Below are 25,504 nucleotides of genomic sequence, written 5' to 3'. Positions count from 1 at the left end.
TTGACGTTGGTAGTTAATAATGACGTCTTCGTTGGGGTGATTGCTTCCGTAGGGACGGCAGTGCTGTTGTGACAAAGATTACCTTAGACAGGCAGTGCTTTCTTATTGCACTGGAAGCAGCTTTTTTGCACGCGTTATGCTACCTACTCTTTCGGTTTTAGCGTTTCACATAAGTTCACCTAGTTATTTCAAGTGTTTTACTTGTGTGATATTGTCCTTATTGCTTGCAAGTGATGCAATGTGTGCGCTCTTTGAGTTAGTGTATTGTATATTTTTTGTAAGGGATATAGATTCTGAGCTCAATGCCGGTCTTATAAAGGTTCTTGATGGTGTCGTTGGCTTCCTCGGAAGGCTCGATGATTACTGCTAGGTCTTCAGCAAAAGGAAGGCACTTCACGTATATCTTTCTCCAAGGTTCTGAAGAACCTACCGACTGCTTTGCTGAACGATAGTGGGGACCATTCACCCCGGCCTCCAACTCTATCCCCTTTCACTTTAGTCTTGAAAAGAGAAATGGCCTACATTTTTGTATATATTACGATTTTTGTAAAATCCTTTGTGCAGACAAGAACATGTGTGCGGGTATTTTTTACGTCCCCAGTCTTGCGACCAGTATGATGTTAACACCCATTTTTCTTATTTTGTGCTTCAGGTGAGACTGTGAGGGCACTACTTGCTCCTGTACCTTCTGAAATGATGAGAAACAGGATATCAAAGTACAAAGTTTATTTTTAGAAACTTGTTTACATAGGAAGCATGTCGACAGATCTGCATTCACATCCATTGCTACATGTAACTCAATTGCGTTTATTAACTGATTTAATTAAACATTACGTTGGCATTCTACTATGTGGCTTGTGTGGTGTAGGCGATATCTAATACAGTTTGTACTGGCTGGGCAGCTGCTTGGTGCGGAACACTTCTGACATGAAGGCAGCCGATTCCTTGGGTGTCCTCGTCTTGTTTGGACTGGTTTTGTCCACCTCGCACAGCCCGTACGTAACCCTGTAAAGAGACATATGAAAGTTCATTTCATTCAAATGTAATGATACAGCAATGCTTACGTGAAAACATGAGACAATCACTTATGTGGGATGAGAAAATCATTACATGACAGTAGCAGCTAGTACAAGTAGTTATGTTACACTGAACTAGACAGTAAGTACGAATATTATTCGATTTTGTGTCATCCTTGGGTTTGCTTTCCGGTATTCCAAATATTCAGCCACTAGATAGTAACGACAGATATCGATTCATTTTAGCGACTTTTGGGCTTCAAATGTCTTACCTTACGAATATGGGTAGCTTACTGACCAGATTTCCACTAGCATATACAGGTTGAACCGACAAAAATCACGCACCGTTTCCTGACTGGCAATGGATAAAAAAAGGTCCTATAAACATGTGATCGTCAATGAGCGGTGTGCATGCAACAACCAATCGCCCCGAAACACAGTACAGAGCAACATCGCATCCACCTTCAGATTGATGTTGAAAGTCGGCTCCATGTTACGCAATGTACGCGTTCACATGTTGCATCCTGGACTGCCGCACTGTTTCCCAAGTTCCAGCCTCTCTCCGAATAACTTGCTGTTTAAGGGTCTGCATATCACGAATTGGTTCAGCATGCACAATGCTTTTCAAATACATCCAGCGTTAAAAATGCAGGGAGTTTAAGTCTGGTGATCTAGGAGGCCGTGCTTCAGGTCCTTCGCTTTCTACACAACGTCTGGGGAAGATGTTGTTAAGGTGTCAGCGAATTGGGGTGTTCTTGTCATGCAGAAATCACATAACCTGCCATGTTGCCAAAGGCAGATTGTCAAGCCCAGGCAGAATATTCCGCAGGAAGTCCACATATGTTCCTCCCTCGAGACGTCGTGGAATAAAATCCGATCCAAGTATGTGATCGCCAAGGATGCCAGCCCACACAGTGGTGCTGAACCGATGCCGATGGGATGCCTCAAGCATATCCCAAGAATGGTCTGTAGCCGTGAAATGACGATTATGCATACTGATGCGGCCATTTCTGGTAAGGTTGCTTCATTGGTGAAGGTCACTGATAAGAAAAACATAATTGTGATGGTCTCGTGAGAAATCTATCTTTAAAATTCTTCCCATTGAACGATATCTGCTGCTGATAATCTTTGCACTCGTTTCATATCATAGGGATATTAGTGGTTGTCACGCAGGGTACACATAATCTTATTTTGCCTCACACAACGTTGGCGTGCCATTCGCCAGGATTTGTATTAGTGTTCGTGTTAATATCCTGTAAAATCGGGTCCTCCAAATTTGGTTTATGCACAGTCCGCCGTCTCCCTGCGCGTTCACCTGTTTGAAAGGACACGTGATCACACAAACGCCCAATAAGGGCTCGAAATGTTGTGTGACGAATTTGGTATCTGTGAGGATACTTGTTTTGGTACACAGACATAATCTCGCCTTCTTCCTGTCGTTAATATCGGACTATTCGGCTGCTTACAGTAGGCAGCGTCAAACACATAGCCTCCAATACACAAGGAGCAGACGGCACTTGGTGATAGGAACTTTGATTCGTCAGAGCAATCCACTGTGGCGACGATGTGCAATATTTGCTTACATATGTTCGTAGGACATTTATTCCTCCATTTGAAGACAGGAGTCCGTCCCTGCAGTTTGAGGGTTTATTTATGTTCAACCCATATTTCTTCACACTCAATCCCAAATTACCATGCAAAGTATATATGGAAATTGTTCTAAATGATTGCGTGGATTAGGTATAAGTGGACAGAATTATTCTAACCACTGATGCTATCACTGACTTAACATATACAATGAAGTGACAATAATCATGGAATTGCAAAATGCATACACAGAGTTCTAGGAAATTTCCGTTATTCACTTCTAGGGCTTATAGAGGAGAGTGAGTAAATAATAATCTTAATTAAAACCCATTTCCGTAAACATACTGCTTCTGTGGTATGACGTTTTCAAAACATGTTTGTAATGTGACCACTTTCACATGTAACCGCTTAAACCTGACCCAGTACATAACTTTTTTTGCAGTTCCACTCATTAATAGCCAAATAAGTGGATCGTGTACCTTCTAAGGTGTTCTCTTCAATGTGATGTATTATACATTCTTCCAGTTCGTGTGTCTGGTGTCTCCTACGAGCGCCACAGTCACGCTTGCTGACGGTGGGTGAAGGTACCCGGTCTCGAAACTGTTGCATCATTAGGACGAAAAGTATATGCGATGGAGTTGGACGTTTTAGAGAACGATCTTGATAAAGAAGATTTGTCATTCACTTGGTAGAGACGGCAATGTATTTCGCTTGGTAAGTTAGTCAGGTTAGTCAATCTTCCAAATCATGGTCCTTGAAACAACCCTGCTGATCACATATTGCCGCTGTCTTCTCTCTCTCTCTCTCTCTCTCTCTCTCTCTCTCTCTCACTCACTCACTCACTATCTATCTATCTGTCTCTGACTGGCTGACTTTTACTCTCTCTGTTTTCAGTCCATGTCAACTCCCTTTAACGAAGTGAAGCCTTGTATAAAATTTCAGAGTAATCAACTTGACAATACATTGCACTAAGCTCGCACAATTACGTAATGCTCTATTGACAAGTAAATATATTGATGTTTTATATGTATTATGTCAATTAACACATGAAAGTATTACAATTACTCACGTGAATCCCAAGTTCCATTCGATAGTGTCTATGAGACTCCACGCGGTATAGCCGATAACCGGAACACCGTCAGTGTTTATCGCCTCTAACATAGCTCCGAGATATTCCTGGAAATGATACACCAATACAGTACGTTGCAGGTAATGAAATGGTTACTATAATTGTGTGGACATTACTACTTACAGTGTAGTATTCGATGCGGTCAGTATCATTCCGTCCTCCAAAATTCAAGCGACCGTTTTCTGTTATAATGATAGGATATCCTGGATACTGAGTGGCCACCCAGTTAAGTTGCTTCCGCAAACCCCAAGGAAGGCGCTGAAAGTTAAGATACTTATTACAGAAATTATTCTTATTTCCACTTATTTATGCAAGATGGATGCTCAGATATAATATACAGTTTGTTGGCAGTTTATCCCACACTGGTTACAATCTGGTATGGCTGTATTGTTTCCATACAATTATTACAGTTCTGTATTTGAACAGAAAAAAGCACTAAATCTGTCCACAGAGTAATTTTTGGCACTTTCTTAAAAGTATTAATACAATGTAGTAATTTCAATAGATTTCTTTTCTCAGTCCCTCCAATAACCATATTGTATAGAACATATGTGCACAGGGATATGTCCCAGCAAGAAAGTCAATGTTAGTACTCTACCAAGATAATGAGACTTGGGAGCAGAGCCTAGAATTCCAAATTGACGTTCTGAATAAGTCGCTAGTGGAGGTCATCTGCTGTTCCCTTCTTCTGGCCTGTTTTGAAGTATCAATTGTTCTGAGCACGACAGTGACACATAGTTTTGTAGTGTAGTGTTGTGTTTATGTTGATCCCCATAAAACGAAGCCGGAAACTGAAACACGATGCAAGCGTACACTGCTTCTCTCTAAAATCAACATGTGATTTTTGAACGGATCTTCCCATCCGACGGACGTGTTACCATCAGCAGTGTACGTTCCCTCACTCCAAGTGGCACTGCAATGTGAGTTAGAATATAATCCATCACAGTGACGCAATGTCTCCTGGTCATGAATTTACGCCATCACCATTCGTCTTCATAGTAGCCAAATACTGGCTCAGAATACTGAATCTTCAAATTGGACTTGAGACGCTTACTTCCAATCTGAGCGCTAGTGTACGCACGTGCGTTACCAATCTTAGAAACTGAATACGTTTCTTCGACTATCAGTGCGACACTATATTTCGTCGCTCCCAATAATTTTTTTTTAAGTATCACTCGTTACCGTTTTCACCCCCCCCCCCCCCAACCTTCGCCTAGTGCAGCACATAACAAATAATTTTAGCAGGAAGAGGTGTACAATACATGATCGTTGCTGGCGTTGCCTAGCTAACACCCATCTGTCAGGCTGTAGTAACTTGACAGCAACTCGACTATCGTCTTTGCTCTTTTTGATTAAAATCGTTATATTCGTGTATTTATAATATGTATAATAGTACTTGAGACTCAAGATTCCCCGGTTTCGTATTACAGTTATTGATATTAACATTTTTTTATTATGCTTGCATCTGTCTTTTATACAAGTGATGCTAAATAACTAGGCTTCATCAGATTATTACATTACTCCAGGGTTATTTGTTGTATTTTTATTCAGTTCATTAGCTACAGTTGTTGCTGTCTCTTAGTTCTTTACAAATGGTACTAGCTCTTTTACATATGCTCCTTGAGTCTTTGTTATTTGTGTGAGATTGTGCTTCTGGATACTTAAGGCACACAGGAAACGTACATCCCATTTCCATTAATGCAATTATCAGTGTAAGTTGTAAAACGAGGTTGGTGTCAAATTACGTGTTAAGATAGCTATATTCAAATAATTCTTTTAGATGTAATACTGTGTACAGTGGAATTTATTGTGTAGTGACAAAAATTACTAGTAAAATAGTTTGTTTCCAATTTCGTTATTTATTCTCTCATTGTTTCTTTCAGAGTTACGGGACATTTACTAAATATTAAAAAAAACTGATATTACCCTGTTGCGACTGAAGATATTATTTCGAAGTAACGTAAATTGAATTGTTTATAATCCACCTTCATAAATACCTGAATCTAGTGAATAGCTCCTTCAACTAATTCATCAATTATTTACTTTTTTAAACATTTTGCTGATTTAAAAACAGTTCTTTACATTGGCTTGTATTTGCATAGATTATTAAGTACAAGTAAATCCAGGGGTTGAATTAGAGAGATCACTTAGTTCGATCTATTTACGAAAAAGTTGGGTCATTCAGTAGTGCCCGAATATAGATATATGAAAGTATATTTTTTTATACAAAAACCCTGCCATAAATAGTTTTTAAACTATCAATAGTGCTATTTGTGATTCTTCTTTTGAATTTTTAGTTCTGTAGTATCAGTCTACCTAATATGTGGAGTAGCATTAATTTTTTGTTGCATATCCGTTAATTCTAAAATGGCTGTAACTCACTGCCTCTTCTGAGAAAATCATAAAGCTACACATGTGCTCATCTTAATTCATTTCTGTGTGTGAGAATCAGTGGTCAATACATAAGTGTTTGAAAGTTAAATATGTTAATAGCATCTTTCGTGGCTGCGATAAGTTGTCTTTAGTCTAAATAAGACATTAATTACAATCGGAAAAGATATTAACCTACATAACTTGTAAAACTGCGACTGTGAGAAAAAGAGAATGAGATAGAAAGAAGACAACTTGTAAACATATATTTTCATAATTAAGTTAAGAAATGAACTTATTGTGAAATAGTTCAGTTTCTGAAATGTACATATTTAACAAGAATGACATTGACAAAACTAAAAATTCTCATAACCTACCTTTGAGACAATAATAATAATAATAATAATAATAATAACAATAACTGCAGCCTTTTCCCAAAAGCTTAAATACTGGAAACTTCAACTGAAATTTTATCTAATGTAGTGATTCATAAAACAGTAAAAATAAAAATAAATTAATTAATGCTACATCAACATGTTGACTTTGGTTCTATGTCACGTACTGCGCATTTTTTTAATGACATGTTTGGAAAGAAATTAAATATGAAACCCAGTTATGAAAGTCTGCACAGAATCTTAGAATACCTTCTACCGGAAAAATGGCTTTTGATTATTGGGAACTAAACGGCAGCTTTGTTTTGTTCCGGTTTACATCCGCGCCCTGCAATGTTTCAACGCAAAAACGTTATGCCCTGGCTGGCTAGAGCTGTGAGAAATAGCAAATGCGGTATCACCGTTTTCTTGCCTTTGCGACCGCCAATTTGCAAACGCTCTAGTGCCTTCAAACGTCTTTTTACTAACACATTGTGGTCCCTTGCACCTTAGTACAAACAGTACTTTCAGCTTACCACAGGATCCGATGTAATTACAGCAGTGTCCCGCGTTTTGGATGGTGATTCGCCTGTGAGACCTGGAGTCACGAAAGTCGTGTTGTAGTGATTCATCCCAAAGAAGTCTGCCGAACCTGTAACAAAGTATGTTTCACACGATTTCATTTAACTGTTAAAGCGAGATGAAAGGTCTAGCCTTACCAACAGATTTGTAACGTTTTGCTTGACACTCAATCAACTAAAGAATGCTTTCATTGTGTAACGACCATTATATAATAATTAAATACGAATAATGATTTACGTGAATGCGTATTATAAAGACAGATACACGAGGAAGTAACTTGTGCCGATTTGAATCATTCAGTCGCTCTCTGAGATGGACTCGGAAAGTGCAAATGGTAATTCACTTAGCTCTAAAGACTCCTATCGAAGTACAAGTTTTGTCCGGTTCACTGTTTTGTCATGAATAACGTACCTTATATTTAACTACCGCAATCGTGTAATAGCTCTTTTGTATCATCAAGAAATATACACCTATAACCATGGAATTAGAAAACAGATACCGAATACTTACAGACAACATTTGTATTTTCTATGTTTTTAAGAGTGTGTATGATCAAAAGATTGGATACCACTTATTATAAAAAAAACTTACCAAAAATTAAAATCTTTCAGAAGCTTTACAGCAAATAGAAATCTTTTCTATACTAGAATAAACGCCTGGTGAACGCTATGCATGAAATGGTACAGAACACTTCTGTTGCAAGAATCAGTCGTCATGTGTTACAAGAAGATCGAATACCAAGACGTACGAAATAAAAATGTAATGTTCAATGTTGCCATGAATCTTTTAGAATCACATCACTTGGTTTTTTTTTTACAGCAACTTCCATTATTTCTGAAAGCAGAAGATATGTGTAAGGTAGCTCGCTGCTCAACCTTGATGAATGCCCTCAACTAAGTGCGTATGCACTAACTGTGGAATTTGTTTCAGTTCTTCGTTGTGAAAGGTGGAAAGAGGTTGTCGTGATGTGAGCGAGCAAATATGCAGCACAGATATTCCCCCCTATGAACCATGGACCTTGTCGTTGGTGGGGAGTCTTGCGTGCGTCAGCGATACAGATAGCCGTAACGTAGGTACAACCACAATGGAGGGGTATCTGTTGAGAGGCCAGACAAACATGTAATTCCTGAAGAGGGGCAGCAGCCTTTTCAGTAGTTGCAAGGGCAACAGTCTGGATGATTGACTGATCTGGCCTTGTAACAACAACCAAAACGGCCTTGCTGTGCTGGTACTGCAAACGGCTGAAAGAAAGGGGAAACTACGGCCGTAATTATTCCTGAGGGCATGCAGCTTTACTGTATGATTAAATAATGATGGCATCCTCTTGGCTAAAATATTCCGGAGGTAAAATAGTCCCCATTCGGATCTCCGGGGGGGGGGGGGGGGGACTACTCAAGAGGATGCCGTTATCAGGAGAAAGAAAACGGTCCTTCTATGGATCGGAGTGTGGAATGTCAGATCCCTTAATTGAGCCGGTAGGTTAGAAAATTTAAAAAGGGAAATGGAAAAAGGGAAATGGATAGGTTAAAGTTAGATATAGTGGGAATTAGTGAAGTTCAGTGGCATGAGGAACAAGACTTCTGGTCAGGTAACTACAGGGTTATAAACACAAAATCAAATAGGGTTAATGCAGGAGTAGGTTTAATAATGAATAGGAAAATAGGAATGCAGGTAAGCTACTACAAACCGCATAGTACACATTATTGTGGCCAAGATAGATACGAAGCCCACACCTACTACAGTAGTACAAGTTTATATGCCAACTAGATCTGCAGATGACGAAGAAATTGAAGAAATGTATGATGAAATAAAAGAAATTATTCAGATAGTGAAGGGAGACGAAAATATAATAGTCATGGGTGACTGGAATTCCAGTGTAGGAAAAGGGAGAGAAGAAAACGTAGTAGGTGAATATGGATTGTGGCTAAGAAATGAAAGAGGAAGCCGCCTGGTAGAATTTTGCACAGACCACAACTTAATCATAGTTAACACTTGGTTACAGAATCATGAAAGGAGGCTGTATACATGGAAGAACCCTGGAGATACTAAAAGGTATCAGATAGATTATATAATGGTAAGACAGAGATTTAGGAACAAGGTTTTAAATTGTAAGACATTTCCAGGGGTAGATGTGGACTCTGACCACAATCTATTGGTTATGAACTGTAGATCAAAAATGAAGAAACAGCAAAAAGGTGGGAATTTAAGGAGATGAGACCTGGATAAACTGAAAGAACCAGAGGTTGTACAGAGTTTCAGGGAGAGCATAAGGGAACAACTGACAGAAATGGGGAAAAGAAATATAGTAGAAGAAGAATGGGTAGCTTTGAAGGATGAAGTAGTGAAGGCAGCAGAGAATCAAGTAGGTAAAATGACGAGGGCTAGTAGAAATCCTTGGGTAACACAAGAAATATTGAATTTAATTGATGAAACGAGAAAATATAAAAATGCAGTAAAAGAAGCAGGCAAAAAAGGAATACAAACGTCTCAAAAATGAGATCCACAGGAAGTGCAAAATGGCTAAGCAGGGATGGCTAGAGGACAAATGTAAGGATGTAGAGGCTTATCTCACTAGGGGTAAGATAGATACTGCCTACAGGAAAATTAAAGAGACCTTTGGAGATAAGTGAACCACTTGTATGACTATCAAGAGCTCAGATGGAAACCCAGTTATGAGCAAAGAAGGGACAGCAGAAAGGTGGAAGGAGTATATAGAGGGTCTATACAAGGGCGATGTACTTGAGGACAATATTATGGAAATGGAAGACGATGGAGATGAAGATGAAATGGGAGATATGATACTGCGTGAAGAGTTTGATAGAGTACTGAAAGACCTGAGTCGAAACAAGGCCCCCGGAGTAGACAACATTCCATTGGAACTACTGACAGCCTTGGGAGAGCCAGTCCTGACAAAACTGTACCATCTGGTGAGCATGATGTATGAGACAGGCGAAATACCCTCAGACTTCAAGAAGAATATAATAATTCCAATCCCAAAGAAATCAGGTGTTGACAGATGTGAAAATTACCGAACAATCAGTTTAATAAGCCACAGCTGCAAAATACTAACACGAATTCTGTATAGACGGATGGAAAAACTAGTAGAAGCCGACCTCGGGGAAGATCAGTTTGGATTCCGTAGAAATACTGGAACACGTGAGGCAATACTGACCTTACGACTTTTCTTAGAAGAAAGATTACGGAAAGGCAAACCTACGTTTCTAGCATTTGTAGACTTAGAGAAAGCTTTTGACAATGTTGACTGGAATACTCTCTTTCAAATTCTAAAGATGGCAGGGGTAAAATACAGGGAGCGAAAGGCTATTTACAATTTATACAGAAACCAGATGGCAGTTATAAGAGTCGAGGGACATGAAAGGGAAGCAGTAGTTGGGAAGGGAGTAAGACAGGGTTGTAGCCTCTCCCCGATGTTATTCAATCTGTATATTGAGCAAGCAGTAAAGGAAACAAAAGAAAATTTCGGAGTAGGTACTAAAATCCATGGAGAAGAAATAAAAGCTTTGAGGTTCGCAAATGACATTGTAATTCTGTCAGAGACAGCAAAGGACTTGGAAGAGCAGTTGATCGGAATGGACAGTGTCTTGAAAGGAGGATATAAGATGAACATCAACAAAAGCAAAACGAGGATAATGGAATGTAGTCGAATTAAGTCGGGTGATGCTGAGGGAATTAGATGAGGAAATGAGACACTTAAAGTAGCAAAGGAGTTTTGCTATTTGGGGAGAAAAATAACTGATGATGGTCGAAGTTGAGAGGATATAAAATGTAGACTGGCAATGGCAAGGAAAGCGTTTCTGAAGAAGAGAAATTTGTTAACATCGAGTATAGATTTAAGTGTCAGGAAGTCATTTCTGAAAGTATTTGTATGGAGGGTATCCATGTATGGAAGTGATACATGGACGATAACTAGTTTGGACAAGAAGAGAATAGAAGGTTTCGAAATGTGGTGCTACAGAAGAATGCTGAAGATTAGGTGGGTAGATCTCGTAACTAATGAGGAAGTAATGAATAGGATTGGGGAGAAGAGTAGTTTGTGGCACAACTTGACCAGAAGAAGGGATCGGTTGGTAGGACATGTTCTGAGGCATCAAGGGATCACCAATTTAGTATTGGAGGGCAGCGTGGAGGGTAAAAATTGTAGAGGGAGACCAAGAGATGAATACACTAAGCAGATTCAGAAGGATGTAGGTTGCAGTAGGTACTGGGAGATGAAGAGGCTTGCACAGGATAGAGTAGCATGGAGAGCTGCATCAAACCAGTCACAGGACTGAAGACAACAACAACAACGTAGGGGTATTGGTGGAGGCTTTGGGAAATCCAGCCTTCGCACATAGTTCACTTTATTTTCTCGGAAACACGAATCAGAAGACGTTGTTTTCTGTTGAGATTACTGTCACGTTAGAGTAAAATATCTTCGGTTTCAAATTATGGCAAACCACAGGAAAGAAGCACTTTTAGTACCACCTTCACTGAGTTTCATCATCGCCACTCGCATGTTGATGAGAGTACCAAGTCGTGTAGCTAGACTACATAGCCCACCAAACGTTTTTGTACTGCTGCTAGCACAGTGCTGTGAGAATGTTTTCAAAGATGGTGCATAGGGGTCACAAAAAAAAAAAAAAAGAGAGTGAGTCTGTTTTGCAGACGTTCTGTAAACGCTGATGCAGTTATTAGGTATAGAGTTAGATAAAGACCTATTAAGCAGTCATTGACTGGTTAATAGGCCGTACCAGACATTGACTGGTTAATAGACCGTACACATGCCCGTATGTTCATTGTAAATCAGTCTTCAAATTCACGAGGAGAAACGCAAGGCGCTTTCTGTAATTGATAGGAGTGGAGCTGCTTTTACCGCATTACTTGCTGCACAGTGTGCAGTTTTCTGTTAAGGTGTAACTAACAGTGTTGCTTCCTGTCTCCTCATCCCTTTGAGCTGTCAATGTTTCTTTAGAAGAGGACTCCTACACTTATTCCTTGTCTTACACTCTTGGCTACATAGGCAAGAGTAACACTGAATAGTTCATATGTTGAGGAATAATATTTTCGTCACACACAGGGGGTGGTCATAAAGCTTTAATCATCATTTCGAAAAAAGTCAGGTTGTGAAAATAGTTTTTCGTTTGTTTTCAGGTACTCACTGAAGCCGGCCGCTGTTGCCGAGTGATTCTAGGCGCTTCAGTTCGGAACAGCGCTGCTGCTACGATCACTGTTCGAATCTTGCCTCAGGGATGGATGTGTGTGATGTCTTTAGTTTAGTTAGTTGTAAGTAGTTCTATGTCTAGAGGTCTGAAGACCTCACATGTTAAGTCCCATAGGGCATAGAGCCATCTGAACCTTTTTTACGCACTGTAATCACCATGGTACAATACAGCAGTTCCCCACTTCAGGAATACTGAAGTATATGCCCGCAGAGCGTCTGCAGTTGTCAGTTATTTCTAAACTACTTTATTTGCTGTCATATCACTATTTTTTAATCAGCTAAGACCAGTTTTAGCATTTACCTCTTCCACAGATAGCCTATCCTCATACTTTCCTTTGAAGTTAATGATACATCTCGGGAGTTCATATTTCTTAAACGATCGGCAATGTCAAAAGGCAGCTGCCATATACGTGTACTCCTAGTACTGAAACTGGTTATACAGGCAAAAGTTGACTCCCCACAATGAATCTGACTGCAAATAAAATTACATTGTCCAGTGAAATAAAAAAAAAGGATTTTCTTAATATCTCAAGAAGAATGATAGTGTTGAAAACATATGGTCATTACAATCAGTACTTTCGTAGCCTTAAAAACCCGTAGTTTCACTCTTGTGGTTGACAGATTGCAGCACCACACTAGCAAGATCAATGCCAAGCACTTCTAGTGGGACGAAACCCAGCATCCATTGTCGCTCACTTTCACGTTGTGACGTGACGACTAATCTATGATGGACGGACATATGAGAAGAACTATTTACATCACATTTATGTAGTGGCAGTCTTCAGTAAAGTTACGCCCACAGTTGTTGATACGCAATGTACTTGCGCAGCTGATAACTTGGTTACTCACCCCTAATGTACTCGATCTCCTCTTGTGTGAATGTTGGTAGCCTTGATCGGGGCCGCCCCTCAGCCGCACTATTGGCGTCCACCTGCTGTCGCACCACAGCCGGATAATCCCCATCCTGACTGTAGATAGGGTGTGCGAACATACCCATCTGCAGTATACAACTACACGTTAGTTTTCTCTCAATCATCAATGTTCTACATATATACATTTTACTTCACGTGATTACTATACGTTACACCCTCTAAGAAATCAACATTACACTGAAGAGTTACAGTAGATACAACTGGTTGACGTCAGAGCTGCAATACCCACCACAAACTGTCGTGCTCTATCTGCTGCTTCTGCATCCTCTGTCGAGTTAGTCTCTGGTTCAGGCCAGTCCATATTAAGTGTAATTCCCACGCTACCTGCAAAGTATATCGAAACATCCATGTACATACAAATTAGATCATGTTACTGAAGGTCATTGTGTACAGTTATTAAACTGGTGCATAAAATAATACTGATGGATCAGAAAGTATAATTTAATTTTATCCAAAGTTCTCCGATATCAGACAGACTTATATCCTCATTTGTAGCATGGAAAAAATCTTGTGTACTTCTTTCCATAGATGCCAACACGTTTATTTCTTTGTATGAAATTATTGTGGGGTAACTGAAACAAAGTTCGGCAACAAGTATTACACTAAGAATTTTATTTCTTTTTTGTAAACTCAGGGAATATGGCTTATTTACGTTAAGTTCGTAATTTAGAAGAGCATATTAGCCACCATTGATATTCGTGCCCACAACTACGTATTCAAACGGCCCTTTTAAAAATATAGATTCAAAACGTGGAAGATAAGTAGTTTGGACAAGTTTACTCCCGCAAGTTGGATGGAAGCACAGGGAAAGTCGTCCATAACATACCGATCGCCCAGCAGTCTGTGGGCGTGGTGTGGTGCATGTTTTGTACAGCCTTTCCACTGTTTGACGGCATATGAGACACTATCATCGACCTAGAGCAGGAAGAAAGGTTATTCATCCGACCAGGTGATATGTTTTCATTAGTCCACATTTCAATCTTGATGATCGAGCAACCACCAGCAGTCGTAATAGACTATATCACTAGGGCAACACCGGAACCCACAGGGTTCTTCTGTTCTGAAACCCTATTTACAACAATGCACTCCAATCGTTTTGCCCTGATACACTTGAACTGTACTCAATCATCAACACTGCCGCAGATAGCCGTCTACCAAGGTATACGGAACTGAAAGATATGTGACGTCAACTTCGTGGGAAGATATACAAAACCTTGTCGCCTACTCGGTGTTTCACAGTTCTTCAACCTTTTTCCACGATAATTACACAATTTCCAATTGTTTCGAGACGCGATGCAATAGTAATCGGCTCCTTGTCAAAGTCACCTATGTCAGCGGTTTCTCCACTTTCAGACAGTATCATCGGTAAACAGATTCCTGAATCATCGCTGCTTCGCTTATATTATCGGTCCATATGTATCTTCATATTAATGTACGGAGTGTCCCGCCTTCGCCTTTATGACGGCTTGAACTCTCCTTTCCGGAGACGCTTTTATTGATGTTTATCGATGGCAGCTCATTCTTCTTCAAAATCCGAATCAGGGAAGATAGTGCTGGATACCATGGTATGGTGCAAAGCAAATTTTCTAACTAATCCCATATTGGGTTCAGGTGATAACTTTGGGCAGGTTACTTCATGTTCTTGTCCACGAACCATAGATGCTGCTTAATGACACGTTTCATTGTCATGTTGGTACGGTCACCGTTTCCGAACAGTTCTGTTTACTGTAAGGAGTACACAATGCTGTGTTCGCTAAAGCACAACAGCGGAACCACAGGCTAACCACTATTAACACCCCCACCTATACTTTACCGTTAGTATTACATATCATGACATGTAATGTTCTCCAGGTATTCGCCAAATTGAAATCTTTCCATCTGAGTGCACTGTTCATCGCTCCTAGTTACTTGTTTACAGCTATGCTCCATCAGGTGGCGTAACTCTTTACACCACTTAAAAAGTCGCTTAGCATTGCCTACAGAGATGAATGAGGAACTTTTATACTACTGTACCCCATTTTAAACTTTCTGCGCTCAGGTACACTGCTAGTTGGACTGCTGGAAACACTTTGGAACTCATTATTAATTACTTCCACTGATTTCATGCAATTTCTTACAACAACCTCCGCAGCGTTACGATTCCAGTCCATCCAAACAATATTTCTTCTGTAGTCGTTCGTGCCTGTTTCCACTTCACAATCACATCACCATCAGTTGTCATGGGCAACGTTAGAAGGGTTAAAATGTTCCTGACGGATTCAGTGCCTAGATGATATCGAATGCCTGCTTCAGCTTCGAAGTCACTGAGCTCTCCAGATCTACCGATTCTGCTGTTATTGCTTCTCTACTGAAAATGCAATACTCCTCACCTACTTTTATACTGGCCCGTATGTCTCCCTCACGGCATGTAGTGCTCAGTTACATATTACATGGGGATGTTCGGATATTTTGATCAGTTATTGTACACGCTTCCCTCATCACGTCATCCTCCGCAACAGCACAAAGCCCCATTAAGTATCGCGGTGGACTGTGGTCAGTGGCTTGTCATACATATTTACCTACTGAAACAGTCATATGTATCAGAAGTGACTTTCATGCTGTCCCGCGGCACTGACCGTTCTGTGTGGCTCTGAACTCCTCATCGTACATGTGCCAGACCCTGGCGTGAGCTTTGATGACGGTGTGTGTCGACAGGTAGTCGCCGATGCCCGGAGCTGGTTGAGACGGTGCCACTCCCAACATAGCGTAGCCCATCGTGAACTGATGTGGCTCGTTGAATGTGATCCACCATTTCACCTGTGCAATAATAGACAGTCAGTTATGCTGCCAGGTAAAGTGATTGTAAAACGAGGCTACAAGTGCACTGTAACTTACCCTATCTCCGAAGTTTTGGAAGAGTAACCTGGCGTATTCAACGAAGTAGTCGACCAGCAACTCGTTGGGCCAGCCTCCGATGTACTGCAGTGCTTGAGGGAGGTCCCAGTGGTACATCGTCACCTACAGACGGCATAAAACAATTTCAAACTTCATGAAACGATGTAGAGAGCGTATGTTTTCGTCAAGTAATTAGCTTCACGTCTGCGGAATTCTGCCAAACAAGAACGATGGTAGTTCTTTGACGATGTCTGTTAAAAGTTTGTAGCTGGTGGTTTGGAGATATTGATGGTTCCTATGTGATATGATAGTAACCTTCAAACGAATTATCTTTGATAAGAAACGGTTATGTCCTCGTTCTAAATATGAGGTTTTTATCTTCATTGGAATTTCTAGGAATGTAAATCCATAATCCTTGCAGAACGTAGGCATCTATACATTTGTAAACAGGCAAGGATGCTAGGAGTTTAATAAATTGCAGATAAACATAATCTGATATGCGAAATAAGTGTTCACATCTCGTAAGGTTTGTACAAGATATTTATAACTGGCAGGAATGGTAGATTTGCGATAGACTGATTCAAATGTGGCTTTATTTGTTATCCCTTTAACTGCTCTTGACGTGTTAACGCGCACGCCTTTCTACCTGTCCCTGTTGTGCTCTGACGTGTACTCTGGTACTCTGAACGTGTCTACCACGAGCCAGTGGAGGTGAAGGGGCTCTTATACCAAACTCCTCACAAAATATCCCCCGAACAGGGACCGAAATTTTGTCGGTGCAGTTATCATTTATACACAGAAGCAGTCTGCAAAGCTTATAAGCATGTTGCAGAGGACGTTGTGGTGAGAAATGAATTTACGAAGAAAATTGGTTGTTGGCGTCGCGAATTCAATCGAACCGCCAGGGCCGATGTCGACAAACGTGTTCTTCGTGTGATTTCCTAAAACCGAGAGAGAGAGCGATAGAAACATTGGACTTGGAAAGGTAATAATAATCGAACTAGAGCCGAAGGCTGAGAAGTCTCGTGCGCTATCAGCTACGATATGAGAACAACGGAAATGCGCCGGGCCGTTCGAGTTTGCGAGCGATATCGTAACTGGCTACATTTAATGCTAATTAACTCTGAAATGGTGCAACGTAGTGTTTTTTCTGTAACAATTATTCCTCAGCAAAACCTACCCTGCAACACCCTTACATGCTTTTCAGCTTGTTTCTGACCATCTTGCATACACTGGAATTTTTTCTATCTCTACATATTTTGAACTTAAGTTCCCCACGTCACTTTCGTTTGTATGTTACCGGTTAATATCAGGAACAACTGCTGGGATTGTGCTGCTTTTCGCACTGATACATAGACTGATTGACGAGGGAGGTTTGCGCATATCATTTGTTACCCCTTCGCTGGGAAAATCGTACTGTCGTAGGTATTAATAATGATATTATCGTGTGACGAGGGCCTCTCGTCGGGCAGACAGCTCGCATGGTGCAAGTCTTTCGATTTGACGCCACATCGGTGACTTGCGCGTCGATGGGGATGAAATGATGACGATTAGGACAACACAACACCCAGTCGCTGAGCGGAGAAAATTTCCGACCCAGCCAGGAATCGAACCTGGGCCCTTTGGATTGACAGTCTGCCGCGCTGACCACGCAGCTACCGTAGGCGGACGTCGTAGGTGCTAAACGGTGCCTATGCAAATCCGATGCAAGAAGTCAGTCACGAGTAGTATTTTTTCCTGATTCATTTGTATGACTATTTACCGCCAAACACCTCAGGAAAGACTTTAAAAAAGTAGTAAATGGAACAAGTTTACTCAAATTCCCGAAGAGTACGTACGGACCGTCTGTTATGTTTGTTTTTCCGTTCTGGAATAGTCTTGAGACTAATCCAGTCAAGAACAATATTCATTCAGATTCTTTGGGCACAAAACTGCAGCTCTAGCATTCCATGCTATCATACGAAGGTATGCACATTCGCAGAAATTACTTTTCTGATATCACTCTCACTGACGCAATTGGCAATCTAGATACCGCTTTCTTCGGTGGTTGCTGTCGACAACTGTTTTTTGTTAACCCACATGGAACGCTCACTTACAGGGAATGTAAAGTACAGTCGCACGGTTGAATTTCTCACTATCCCCTTTCTGTTCTCCTTGGTCTCTACATCCGCTATGCAGGGAAAGGCACGTATGACTGACTCGTTTCTCGGAGTATTTTGTAAGAAATTGCCGTTAATTTCACTCATGAGCCAGTGAATGTGGGTTGTGCTGTTCCTCTCGTATAAAACCATGACATCAATGAAAATTTGAGTTTATTAGTCAATTTACAAAATAGGTGACTGACTATGGGATATGGCCACTTATTTTGTGAGATAGACAGCCTATAGTTTCGCCTTAACTTTGACATAGCTGTAAAGTATCCGTGCTGCTTTTTTTTTTTTGTCTCAGGATCAATTGTAATTACACTATATGCCGCTTATTAGCGTTTGAAAATGGAAGAGAGGTTCACTGTATGAGAAAGAGTACACGAAAATTATCATTCTCCACTTACCAGAGGCTGAATTCCGTTGGCGATCAAGGCGTCGATGAGGTTGTTGTAGTAGTCGATACCAGCCTGGTTGATGAAGTCGAGGTCCCCGTTAGGCAACACACGTGACCAGGCGATCGAAAATCGATAGATGTCCGCCTGTTAGAAAACGAAATATTAATAGTTGCAAAGAAGTGTCTCGGGATTGACAGATGATACTTTATTATCAGATTACTGCTGAACCCACTAAGGCATATCTAAAACGATAAAAAACCTGTTAAACCAGCATAATAGAAGAATAAGTAATGTGCCGTAGAATGGATAACATTTTTCCCGTTTGTTTGCTGGCCAGCCGGAGTGGCTGAGTGATTCTAGGCGCTACGGTCTGGAACCGCGCGACTGCTACAGTCGCAGGTTCCAGTCCTGCCTCGGGCATGGATGTTTGTGATGTCCTTACGTTAGTTACGTTCAAGTAGTTCTAAGTTCTAGGAGACATGACCTCAGAAGTTAAGTCCCATTGGTTTCAGAGCCATTTGAAACATATTTTTGTTGACTAAGCCAAGAAATTGAGAACATATAACTTTGAACCGCACTGCCTTTTTGTGATCAAAGACAATATTTAATGCTGTGACCCTGAAAATTATTTATCATTCTGGAAATATATAATAATCATAACAGAGATTATGAAACAGACGGTGATACGAGCGAACAATGCGATAAGGTTCAAATTCAAATGGCTCTGAGCACTATGGAACTTAACAGCTGAGGTCATCAGTCCCCTAGTACTTAGTACTACTTAAACCTAACTAACCTAAGGACATCACACGCATTCATTCCCGAGGCAGGATTCGAACCTGTGACCGTGGCGGCCGCGCGATTCCAGACTGAAGCTCCCAGAACCGCTCCGCCACTCCGGCCGGCAAGCGATAAGGAAGCTTGTGTTACATGCAAGAATGGTACCTTATAATTATGAAATGGATGATTTTATTCGACAATGGAGACCGAAAATTAAGGACTACGCACATACCTTAGGGAGTAATGTAACTATAATTCCTCGCCACTCTTCTTACATAGAACCCCCGGTAAGAAAACTGGTACCAAATTATTGAAATATAGTCATTGGAAATAAACATTAAAAACGAGTAAATTGATTAAATTCCATCGTTTCGAATATGAATAGCTAGTTGTAATTCGTTTCTTCTGGAAGTTTTTTTTAACATTTTGAAATCCTGCTATTGTAGCTCTTCTGGTTCACAACATTGGCAACGTAAGCTCGTACTCTCTCTCGACAATATGGAAACCAGAATTCTACGTGGCACCATTCGATTTCCCCAACTACCTTGTCTTCCATTCCATAACAATCCACAGTAATACGATAATGTCAAGATACTCCACAAGTATTAATCACTTTATCTAACACGTAACCAACTGATATCCGACCCACAGGGAAATAGAGGAATATTGTATCTCTGTATATCAGCACCTATCATGAACATCTCTGAAAGTCTCGGGAGAAAGGAAATATGGCGCACTGGTTAAAGCATTAACTCACAAAAGCGACGCGAGGGTTTCTGATCCCGTTTTCATAACACTTTTCCATAGTTTCCTGAATAGAGTAATTTGAACACAATTTTATGTTTCGAAAGTATCCGACCGAATTCCTTCGCCATCCTATCTGTTTCATTACTTATTTTCATGAGTATTTACGTAGTCGTTGACGACAATCTTCTCTCCTCTTATTTTCGTTTCAACGAAAGTATTTTACTTTGTTCTACTCTTACATTGTCTACTACAGGGTAAAAGCTGTAACTGCTTCTGGAATGTACCTAATATTTTATTTTCGTACCCAAACTGCTTGCTTAGAAAAATAAATTCCCGACAGAATGCTACATGAATCTGAAACAAGTAGCACAATTTCTGTAGATAGTCTACGGAACACGTCGTACAAAACTAATAATCAGTAACTCAGTCCCCAGTTTTATTTTTTCTCGAATAAAATCAGGAGACAATATCTTGAGAACAAACGGGGTGTTGCAATCTGCAAAAAAAGTTAATAAGCTTGCCTTTAGAAATTGTACTTACGTTGAGCGTCTTCAGCATCTCCACATCTTGCAGGTACTGATGGTAGGAATCGCAGGCGACGTCCCCGTTGTCTTCTCCTATCATGTATTCCGGATAGTTGTGGAACATGTAGTCCTGAATGCTCTCTCCCTTGCCTGTGCACAGATGCAAGAACGTCACAATAAATGGTCTAACCTATTAACTACTGTCATGGAAGCATATTGTTGACTTGGACAAGTAACAGTAAGGAAGGTACTGAACGCACACGTTATTATAAACGCTAAACATAACGGGACGTTTTCGAATAAGTTTTCTTTTACAATTTTTTAAATTGTCGTGGAATACACTTAATGCTTTTGAACCCACCATCTTCATTCCAGGCTCCTTCGACCTGATACGCGGCTGTTGCAGCTCCAAACATGAAGTCAGCCGGGAATTGGTTGGTGGCATTCTGCGCAGAAGCAAAGGCCAGCACAGCCGTAAAGGTGATTAGCAGCCTCATCGTTGGGAGTGTTCACTGCCTTTGTACGACCTGCTGCAAGCTGTACGTATATATAGTGCAGTTAGGCTATAATTTCGCAAGTTGTTTGTAAATCCGGAAATAGATAAAATCAGTTAATTTTCTGTTATCGTCCGTTAAGCAGCATGTTTCTATAAGGATAGCGCCTGTTCTTACCGATATTATCGGAAAGGTACCGAAGCACCTTGTTGAGCATTACAGAGTGATATCAGCACAGGGTTTCTTATCAGTTACGTTTAATTTATTCTCGTCTGGATAATGCGTGAGTCAGATCATTAGCAATGCTGACACTGAGAAAAAGAAAGGTCGTGACTCATTACCTGGAAATAAATCATTCATTGCTTAGTTAAATAATAATTCCAAATTAAAAAGGCAATAACTGTTTATGGTTCTGGACAAATTGTATCCGTTGACAAAAATCTGTGAACAGGCAATTTCCTAATAAATAAAGAATAATTATATTTCATAAATTGAGCAATCGAGCAGTAATATTTTAATTGTAAAATTCTCTAACAAAAATGTTAAATCTACACGTATTAGAAAAATGGATGTATGAAGGGTAGTCAAGTGAAAACCTAACACCCGGAACAACCGGATCATGGAATGGTTTGAAAGGCGTAATCGTGCTACGAGATGATGCTGTCCGAGGATATTCCTAGTATTTTTGACTCTATGGAGCGTCGTAGTTTCTGCAAAGTGTCTTCATAGCTCATTAATTGTGGTTAACCGCTTGTGCAAAGGACCCCTGCAGTCCCTAAAGCTCGTCTGAACATTACCAATTGGACGAAAGCACGCTTCAGCGGTTTTCTTGGGAAACACTGCAACGTCCTGGGTACAGCGCGGACCTTTCATCGTGTGATGTTCACATGTTTGTCGGTCTGAAGAAGACATGCATGGCCATCGGTTTCATCTGGACGAGGTAGCGCAATAGTGGGTGTGTTTGTAGAACCGTCGGTGGCCGACGGCGTTCCAAGAAACAAGACCTGCTCATTTCGCCTTCCAGTGGTAAAAATGCCTTAACGCATGTGGTAATAACTTTTGAATGCGACTGTTCCACAATACCGTTGTGACTGGTGTTCGGGTTTCCGTTGACTACCCCTTATACGTATACGGTGGTGTACCTCTAGTGGTCTAGGGTTCAGCGACAGGCGGTATCGGCATATGTCATGTCTATATCCGGGTGCGATCGCTCAACCTCAACACTATGCGCCGTACGTGGCCTTCTGCCCACACCAGTCTGACGGGCACCATGATACCAGAAACGGCAACACGCTCTCTACAACCATCGATTTCTGTGCGACAGGTTTCACCGGCACTGGCCCACATCAGAGAGTTCTTAATTTACTTCAGCTACTCACGAGTAGATCTTCCGTCTGTACGTATCCCGATCACTTATTATCACGTTTACTACAAGCAACACTAACAAATATGGTCGCACAGTGGCACCCTGAAATTGACTGGAACACGATATGGCGAGCAGTACACGCACCTTTTCCACCTACGGCGCAGCGTGCGTTATGATACGGTGCTATGAACGGGAAGTTCCCTATTTGTTTGACGGACTGTCCCCTGTGTCCCAGATACTCAGACGATGATACTCAGAAATGGGCACCGTCTGACTTGTGACGCGACCTACGGCTCCTGGCTCTTCACGCAGAGCATACTGGCGCTACTCTGCGGCTGTCTCCCCTGACTATTATTAAGTCCGAAAGAGTACCTTTTCCACCTTCCAGGATCAATGCTCACAACTGGCTAACATGCATAGGTCCTTACTTCATATTTCGTGATTCTCATGAAGGCAACTCGACTCTTGGTCCCTATTGATGACGACATATGAAGCTTTCAGTGGCACCCGGAGTACAGGACCCACTTCGCTAATTATTCAGGTCCACTACTTGTGAACCCTCCTGGTCACTGGTCGTTCCGGGTATGAGACGCGGTTACTAAAAATGATTTTGGAGCATATTGATCCGCTACTGCAGAATAGGGGGCAAAACCAACAAAAAGACGAGAACACGGCTCGGACGCTCGTTAGGGCATTCTTAGGGTATTTTGTAACTATAAATAAATCTGCTTAATCCTGCCCCTGATCCTAGACCACGTCGCCTGGATATTGATCACTGTCCTATCCGTCGTCCTGCTTCAGCAGCGTTTGTTTAACTCTTTCTTTTTTCAAAAGAAAAAGAAAAAAAAGAACAGCGTCTTTGTTTAGAAATCCAAAAGTCCACGGTCCTAGTTTCAAATCCCGTCACTGCCTAAATTTTTGGCAAAAATTATTAGCAATGGCGGCCGAATACTTCCGCCATAAGTCACACTCATTCTGCCAAAGACCTTGTCAAAGAGGGCGGAGGAGTGGAGAGAGGACTAGGGCACTTTCTGTCCTTGGCATGGGAATTTGACCATAAGAAATGAATTACCAACGGCATCAGCATTCAGAACGCAATGAAAACCACTCCGTTAAATACACATGACTTGTATCCACAGGACATTTGGCCTGTAATCGAAAAAGTGTTTTGATGATCGATCAATTGGCGATAGATTCTGGACCAGTCCCCGATTCGGATCTCCTGGAGAAGACTGCGACCATGAGAAATAGACTGAATACCTAAAAAAAAAAAAGAGGAGAAGTTTATAAGATTTGGGGCACTGATTGGCAGAAGTTTGAACGTCATGGGGAAGCTAAAATGTCTGAAAACGAATGTGCTAAAGCTCAATCTAGATAGAGTAGGCGTCGGTGAACTGAAGTGGAAAGTAGGCAAAGATTTTTGGTTAAATAACAATAAGGTAATATCAGCCGTAGCAGAAAATGGTATAACGGTAGTATGTTTCTTTATGAATAGGAAGGTAGGACGATTAGAACCGTTCGGCCACCAGTGGTCGGCCGACCAATAATAGAGGACACACGGTGAACTGTGGTGAAAATAACATCAGAGTTTCATTCTGGGCAGTGAGCTAGTCTGTTGAAATCGCAGTGAGCTGAACATTCTTAGCGATGGACCTACGCAGGCGACGACTCAGGCATGTGCTAATGTGAACACCACTACATGGCAACTACGACTGAAATGGTCACATGACCATCGATAATGAACGCTCGACTAGTGACAGAGTTTTGCATGGTCTCATTTATCGTGCCGAAGGGAGGGCGCGAAACTGGCGTCCTCCAGGGCAAATCTCCTTGACACCTGTAACGCGGGAAGGAGACAAAGTGCTGGTGGCTCCACTTTGCTCTAGAGAACATTAACTTTGGCATCCATGGACCAGTGGAGGTCGAGCAAGGCACCCTGACAGCCAAGGACGGTCGTACACTGGTTGCAGACCACGTACACCCCTTCATAACGATCATGTTTCCCGAAGGCTGTGGTATTTCCCAAAACGATAATGCGTCATGTCACAAGGCCAGGATTGTGACAAAGTGGTTCGAGGCACAAACTGGCGAGTTCCTGTTGATGTGCTGGTCTCCCCCCTTCCCGCAATATAAGAGAATTATGTGGCTGGCGTGCACAGAACTGGTGCTTCCATGCCACGACAGATCGCCACTGTTATCCGCACCGTACCAGATATAGAGTAGGTAGCCATAATGTTCAGACTGATCAGTGTACATTTCACCTTTTCTAGTCAACGGTGTCACTCGTCAAAACCGTATCGACTGCAAAACGATATAAACTGATCAAACGAAACCTTCTTAATATTATGTTAGCACACACTTGGACTGCAGTAGAGCATCGTTTAGTGGAAGTTTTCCGAAAAAATTGTGCCACCAGGAGTCAAAGCATAAGCTACTTAATTCCATTGTATGGGCTGTGTTGGTTGGCTAGCTGCCGCCCGGTATCGTCCCAGATGTGCTGAATAGGTTCACATCAGGGGATTCTGTTAAGAAAGATACCAATGTAAGTTCTCCATCATGCTGCTCAGACATCAGCAGCAACCTTCTGGCCTTGTAACACGGATAACAGTCCTCCTGGAAGATGCTATCACGAAGCATGAACCATGAAGGGATCCATGATGTCTCTAAGACCGTTCACGAGGTCCACATTGGTCGTGATGTCTTCGATTTATATCACTGGTCACATGAAAGCCTAGGCGAATTGTCCCCAATGCACAAGACGTCTCCCACCGGCCTGTCCATTTCCGGTTGCCGTTCGCCTGGATGACGGTTATCCAGTGAGGACCATCGATCTGGCGTAACAAGAAAAAGTATTCATCCGGCCAACCGAGTCCTTTGATGATCCACGATCAATTTGTAGTATACTTTCCTTGAAATCGTAATTGACTGAGTTGTTGAATCAATATAGTAACACGCTAGTGTCTTTCGTT

At 41.3% G+C, this 25,504-nt stretch overlaps 1 protein-coding gene across 1 annotated transcript; it reads right to left on the bottom strand.

Moving 5' to 3' along the window:
- Window positions 1-711: 711 nt before the first annotated feature.
- Window positions 712-21,199, bottom strand: LOC126281990 (myrosinase 1-like). The gene is made up of 11 exons (XM_049981376.1): window positions 21,037-21,199; window positions 20,692-20,825; window positions 18,634-18,768; window positions 16,083-16,205; window positions 15,824-16,004; window positions 13,438-13,532; window positions 13,126-13,273; window positions 7,010-7,125; window positions 3,856-3,990; window positions 3,673-3,779; window positions 712-1,005 (listed from the first exon to the last, which is right to left on the bottom strand). The coding sequence occupies exons 1-11, from the start codon at window positions 21,170-21,172 to the stop codon at window positions 876-878; spliced, it is 1,440 nt and encodes a 479-aa protein (XP_049837333.1). The 5' UTR covers window positions 21,173-21,199; the 3' UTR covers window positions 712-875.
- Between the last annotated feature and the right edge of the window lie 4,305 nt (window positions 21,200-25,504).

The sequence above is a fragment of the Schistocerca gregaria genome, chromosome 7 (assembly GCF_023897955.1).
Source record: "Schistocerca gregaria isolate iqSchGreg1 chromosome 7, iqSchGreg1.2, whole genome shotgun sequence".
NCBI lineage: Eukaryota > Metazoa > Arthropoda > Insecta > Orthoptera > Acrididae > Schistocerca > Schistocerca gregaria.
The sequence above is the reverse complement of the archived record's forward strand: the minus strand, read 5'-3'. Positions and strand labels throughout refer to the sequence as shown.

Coding starts and splice junctions, on each gene's coding strand:
- LOC126281990 (XM_049981376.1), bottom strand. CDS start 21,172: ATGAGGCTGCTAATCACCTTTACGGCTGTGCTGGCCTTTGCTTCTGCG. Junction 16,005..16,082: donor TCCAAAACTTCGGAGATAGG/GTAAGTTACAGT, acceptor ATTATTGCACAG/GTGAAATGGTGGATCACATT. Junction 1,006..3,672: donor GAATGGAACTTGGGATTCAC/GTGAGTAATTGT, acceptor GTCTCTTTACAG/GGTTACGTACGGGCTGTGCG.